The following is a 6,740-nucleotide window of genomic DNA, read 5'->3' on the forward strand; positions in this document are numbered from 1 at the left end:
TGAATTATTGAAATTTCATAACTTTAAAACTTAATTATTTTACCATAATTAACAAAAAAATGGGTAAAAAGTAATATTATAAGATCAATTGTCATGTTGAGATATTTAAGACTAATATTTGCAAAACTTAATTCCACAGAATCAGTTTAAATTGTGCTTTTTGCAGCGCGCTTAAATATAGATACTAGTTACTATTACATTGCAAAATTGCACAGTTAAGATTAGATATCGCCTACGGACGTGAGTTATCAGCATTTGTCAGCGTTATGATCTTTAGTTATTTCCGTACAATAATCATGTCATTTACGAATCTGAATACATTAATATCATAAAATATGAATGTATGGAGACGTGTTAACGACGCGTATCCAAAACAATTTTCTTACAAAGTGAATACTGATTCACGTCGCAAATAACAAAATTGATCGTTATGTTATTATTTAGAGAAAAAAAAACGAGCATTATATGGTTATTCCTAAGAAGAAAAAATTATCCTATTATTTGTTAATGACATTGGCGACCATTAATCATGCGATCACATCATAATCACGCATAAATGCTTTCGTGACGATTACGCATCTTACAATGATGGATTGTAACAAGTATGATTATATAAACTCATTAGATCGCATGTTTTGTCATATTACTACATACATAGTATGCAAGTCGAAAAAAATCACTTGATTGTCATGCTAAAAAAAATTTTTATTTCACGTATCTATTTTTTTATATATCCTTTCCTTTAATTTTTAGTTCTGCTTTTTAAAAATTCTTCTACACGCTAAGAATTTTGTTTTAAGATTTAACCCGAAAATAAAGTAGTTGTGGTACAATACAATATTTTAAAGATTTTTACCATACACTTCAGTAAAATTAATTAACTTTATTTTATGCTTTATTGTAGTTTTATTAATGAATGAGAAAGATTTACATTAAAATTTTTGAAAATACAATGTTGTCCCACGACTATTATATTTTCAGGATAAACTCTAAGAAAAAATTCTCCGTGTACTTACTATGCATACATTTCAACATTGTGAATACTCGGCCTTGTTCTGTCATTCTGTTCCCCATTTTTTCTCATTTCCTATTCCTCGTTTCTATTAGAAAACCTGTTATAGGGCCAGCAACTTACAGTTGTGGAATTTTTGACTAACGAAAAAAGGAAGGAAAGAGTACAAAACGACCTTTTTTATTTTTTATTTTGTGCTATTTGTCCCCGTGCTATTTGTGCTGTCCCCCTTTTTATAATTGAGAATTGCGATGCTAACAGTCAGTAAGGAATCATTTATATTGGCCATAACCAATGTATGTCATAATTTGTAAGAATTGATTAATCACATTCGAATATTCCTCTTTCATTCAATTATAAGAGAAGAATGATCGACTGTGATTAGACAATTCTTATAGATAACGGCACGTGGCCAGTAAGTTATCTCTAAAAGTTAAATCTCTATTATGCGCGTAATTGTATTGCTCTCACAATTATGGGTCCGCGTACATTTTAAAAAATTCACAGTTGATTTTTAATTTAATTCTTGAATTTTTTTGGTGTGAATTTCCACACTAAACTAAATTTTGGGTGTAGAGTGCTCCACGATCCACACTATAGTTGTCGAGCCTGGTTATATATTGGGTTGATCCGGAAAGTTTGTGCCGATTTTAAAAGAAAATTGAAACGCAGAAGATTTAAATTTTAGTATACATTTATTAAATTATATAGGTTAGTCGGCATGAACTTTCCGGACAATCCAATATAATATCATAGATTAACTAAACTATAATTGTAAAACACTTTATATTCAAAACTGTGACTTGATTTTTTTTTTTATTGATCTTGATCTTGTCATTCTAATACGCTATTTTATTCTTTCCTGAGACCGAATTAAAAATATATTCAGATAAATTGCAATTTGCAACATATTTAAAAATATATTCGATTTTTTAAAAAGCAATATGTATTTTCTTTACATCATTTATTTCATCTCATTATTTTATGCATAAAGATACATTTACAAAAAAATGCGTAGTTTACGAGAAATTTTTTAAGATTTTTTATAAAAACTTAGAATAGAGAGAGATTAGATCAAGATTACTATATGAATAAAGCAATTAATTGTAAGAAAAATTCTTCTAAGCACTGTTATAATACGGTCAATGTTAGATGTTGGAATAATAATTGTGTATACTTTCCTTTTAAATTTTTCTTTTAAATATTTTTCATGAGATAATTGTAGATACGTATAATTTTAATAATTATAGAAAAATAATAAACTAGCTATAATTTATTGCTATTATAATAATATTTATCATTAATTTTTCTCAAATATATTTTGATATGATGAAATAAATGCAATAGAATTTGTCAATGCTACATGTTGAAAATAGTAAGATATTAATAAGAATCAACAATAAATTGCAAGGAAATAAAAAGAGTGTAGTATAAGATAATCTTAAAAATTATAATTTATTATAATTTATTATAATTAAGAGATATCTATTTTACGCTATAAAGGAATAATAATATTAATAATATAAAATATTAACAATAAATAAAGAATATATAATAAAGATAGCATTTTTAGCACAAAATAATTAATAATAAAGCACAATTAAGAGTACGGAAAAAAACAGTCACAAAAATATAATGAACAAATATATAACATAGCTTTTTACAACGATGTTTATTCAAGAGTGAAAGACTCCTCGATGTGCTCTTCACTGCGTTAATCTGCAAATCTTCAATGAATTCTTTGAATTATATATTGAATTATATATCTTTGAATTATATATTGTATATATAAAGAAAAAAATAAGATATTATGCAACAACATTGTGAGACATGTATGCGTATTATATGTAGATTTAAAATAAAATGTTCTCTTTTTATACGAGAAACTTGAAATTAAACAATACATGATGTTCTAGAGATTACTCTACTACAGCATTAAATCATACTTAATATACATACATAATATAATCTTGCATATAATTCCATATAATCTTACAAAATCTTTTCTTTATTTTTCTCGCAAATTAATGTTACACTGTGCTGAGTAAGATTATGGCTCGAGGTAACAATTTCTCATTAATATTCTTATATTCTCTTCTTTATGGAATTAATCTCATGTGTTGATTAGCGGCAATAAATTACGATTAAGAGCCTTTCTGTCTCAGGGCTGCTATCTGTTTTTTTTCCTCAGACATCGTCCTCTTCTTTAGGAGGATTTGTCAAAGTATTTGAGATAATTATTCAGGGCATCTTTGGAAAATCCCTCCGAATGTCTCCGAACATCCTACAAGAAAATGATGTCCGGAGAAAAAAGAGGACGGATGTGGAAACTCTAATCTCATCAATTTAATCTTGATGACAAAGAAATGTAAAAATACAAAAAATATAAATTCTTATCTCGTAATATTTGTTACATTTAGGAAGCAATAATAGACAGTTGCTTGAATGTGAGATGCATTGTCCGATATGCAACGTATTCGTAATTATATTATGTTTGTTCGAATAATCATAAATCTTACAAATTGTTTTAAAATATTAATAGTTAATAAAGGAAGAAATATCTTTCTGAAAATTGCGAGACTTTTTCAGCAATCGAATCATGTCAAAGCAAAAAATACGATTCATGCTAAATGCCATATTATTTTTTTAATAAATTTGTATTCAAGCCAAAAATAATTCTATTTATCTACTGTACTGTCTACGTACTGTCTATTTGTTTTATTTGATAATTTATGCTTCTTTAAATGGTAGTTAAAGATTTTAATGATTTATCCCACACACATGCACAATGCAGAATTTTTTCAATAATTATGAAAATATCATTTTACTCACATCTGCGCTAATAATTCAAATCAACATAATATATCTTGTCTATAATATTATGTCTATAAACTTATTTATGATTCATTTCGAAAATGGTGCATCAACATGTTGCATGCATTTATTTTTGCTGCTATAATTACTGAATTGCATGATCACGAAGTGAAAAATAAGAATGTTAAAAAAGCTAATCTTAGCAATTAAAAGTGATGTATTTTATGCAGTTTTTTTGTACAATTTTTAAGCTACAAAATCTGATTCTGAGCTTCAAGAAATTTAAATTTGTAGGGGAAATATTAGAATTAGCATAGCGCTTAAAATAATTATAAAACTATTAAACATTTATTATCGTAAATTATTATGACACACCTGTGTTATTCGCAGGTACGAATAATTAATTAAAATAAGGAATATATTAATTTATATTTTTCCGCTAATAAAACATGAAAATGTTCTTATCTTTAATAGTTCATGTTCTGCTTGATAAAAAAAGTAAAAAAGTAATTAAAAAATAGGGGTAATATTTATAGAATCTTGAATTTGAAAGCGTTTGCATTTATCATTTCAAGATCTTCTTTTTACTCATGAGCTTAGCAAGCAATAACTTCTCAAGTGTTATTATGATTTAAAATCAAGATTTAAAATAATTTCTATTAATAATACCTCTATTTTTAAATATTAATAATTTGTATTAATAATTTTTTCGAACTAATATTTTAAAAGCTTTACATGCTGATTTTATTAGAGAGTTTTTCAACAAATTAAAATTAATTAATGTTAGAATCAGATTCTACAACTAAAAAAATTATAAAAAATATACTTTATCTAATGTTTTTACTTACCATTCTAGGGACAAAAATTGATACTTTTTGAATATACTTCTTACAAAATATCTGATAATTACCATTTCTTCGTATTTCAAAAGGCATACGAATCTAATAATTATTACTCTTGTGTAAATTGGTGGACAAAAGATTACCAGTGCGTGCATTGGCACAATTGATGAACAATGCCAACAATAATGTAAGTTTTAAATATCATAAGAAATTCATAATACACTTCATGTTATATCATGCGACATAATTAATCCGCGTTTAGCTTTATTAATTTCCGGAAACATTCGATTCTTGACATATATCGGAAACACGATAATGTCTCGGCGTTAAGACAAGCAAAGCGTATTACATTTTCTGATAAAAGTTTCAAAATAAATACTTTTCATGTATTATTCAGTTATATAATAAACCAAAAAGTGATAAATGTGAAAAAATAATTTGTATATATTCTGTAATATTCATATTATATTTCCTGTCATATTTCCTCGATTGATTATAATGTTAACATTCTATTCAATCTAATTTATGTTTCACAGGGAGAGTGAAAAATCCATTAAATTTACTATAAATGGAACACCACACACGAGTACGTATTCTTCAAATTTAACATGTAATTAAAAGTGAAAAGTTACAATTCTATTAAACAACAAGATAACTAATTTCATTGTTTATATATATACATATATATATATACAACAATAGAAAGTGTAGAATTTAATTATATTCACGCAATATAATTATATATCGTAGGAAAATGTAGTTACATTGTTGGCAGAAATCATTACATTTCAACTATGAAAATTTAATTGTGATGCTTTAAATATTCTATATTGTAAAGATTTAATTATGACGGTGGGCTTTTGTGAAATTTCGCGTCAAATTAAAGTCATATGTTACTCATATCCGTGCTTTCTGAACCATAACTATCGTTTTGATTTTACAATCGCTTTCAGTATCGGGGGATATACCGGCTGATACATCCCTCAACGTCTACATTCGCGATTATGCGAAACTTCGCGGCACAAAAGCGATGTGCCACGAGGGTGGCTGCGGTGCTTGTATCGTGGCTGCGGAAATCAAGGGCAAGACAATGGCCGTAAACTCCTGTCTCGTACCAATACTAATCTGCGACGGGTATGCGTGAATCAATCGAGATGTTACAATTAAATTTTACGTTAAAGAAATTAATGAGACATCTTTATGATACATCTTTTCTCGTTAGAAAATACACTGAAAAAAAATTTACAAAATTTAAATAAATATTTGTTTAGATATTACCAATGGGACCATTTGCTTATAGAAAATAAATATTTATTCGATGAAAAAAAATATTTAAATTAGATATAATTCTTTTTTAATTACAAATATTTTTTTATTGTAAGTAAATAGTCCTATTGGTACTATCTAAACAAATTATTTATTCAAATTTTTTTCAGTATAGTCTTTGATGTTAAACATTTCTATCTTCATGTATTTATTTAATTTCTATTAACTTTATTAGAATTATAGTTTTAAATAATATTAGTGTATATCTATAAATAAATAATAATGTGTAAATAATTTTACAGATGGATGATTCACACGATCGAAGGTGTAGGAAATAAACGAGATGGTTATCATTCAATTCAAGCTGCACTCGCTGGGAAGAATGGCTCGCAATGCGGATATTGTTCTCCTGGCATGGTAATGAATCTTTACAGGTATGTGTATGTGTATGTGTGTGTGTGTGTGTGTGTGTGTGTGTGTGTGTGTGTGTGTGTGTGTGTGATAAAGAAATTAATTAATTGAAATTATCACATTTTTAAAAATCAAATATTACAATCTCGGATATACAGATATAATATGTGAAAAAATTAGTAAATAAATCATTAATCGAAATAAAAATTGTAATTTAAAAATATATGCATAAATAATGAAGCGAGTTGATTAAAATTGTCATATTTAAAAAATAATAATTTTAGACATATACAATTTTCTCGAAACTTTTGGCGTTGCAATAAACTTTCATTGAATAATACATAATAAACAAAAATTAATAAATAAATTATTAGTTAAAATCATCAAATATATAA

General features: G+C 26.4%; 1 protein-coding gene across 5 annotated transcripts in view; it reads left to right on the forward strand.

The window, feature by feature from the left end:
* Positions 1-6,740, forward strand: part of LOC108688846 (xanthine dehydrogenase/oxidase-like) — a 19,513-nt gene that overhangs the window by 4,202 nt on the left and 8,571 nt on the right. Inside the window, exons 2-6 of one of the 5 annotated variants that reach the window (XM_018195326.1) lie at positions 3,204-3,380; positions 4,683-4,855; positions 5,205-5,254; positions 5,622-5,802; positions 6,237-6,368. In XM_018195326.1, the coding sequence (XP_018050815.1) occupies positions 4,842-4,855; positions 5,205-5,254; positions 5,622-5,802; positions 6,237-6,368 (377 nt within the window). In that variant the 5' untranslated portion in view covers positions 3,204-3,380; positions 4,683-4,841. The remainder of the gene's footprint in view (positions 1-3,203; positions 3,381-4,682; positions 4,856-5,204; positions 5,255-5,621; positions 5,803-6,236; positions 6,369-6,740) is intronic. The other 4 variants (XM_018195328.1, XM_018195327.1, XM_018195329.1 and 1 more) reach the window with 4 other exon arrangements.

The sequence above is a fragment of the Atta colombica genome, unplaced genomic scaffold (assembly GCF_001594045.1).
Source record: "Atta colombica isolate Treedump-2 unplaced genomic scaffold, Acol1.0 scaffold242, whole genome shotgun sequence".
NCBI lineage: Eukaryota > Metazoa > Arthropoda > Insecta > Hymenoptera > Formicidae > Atta > Atta colombica.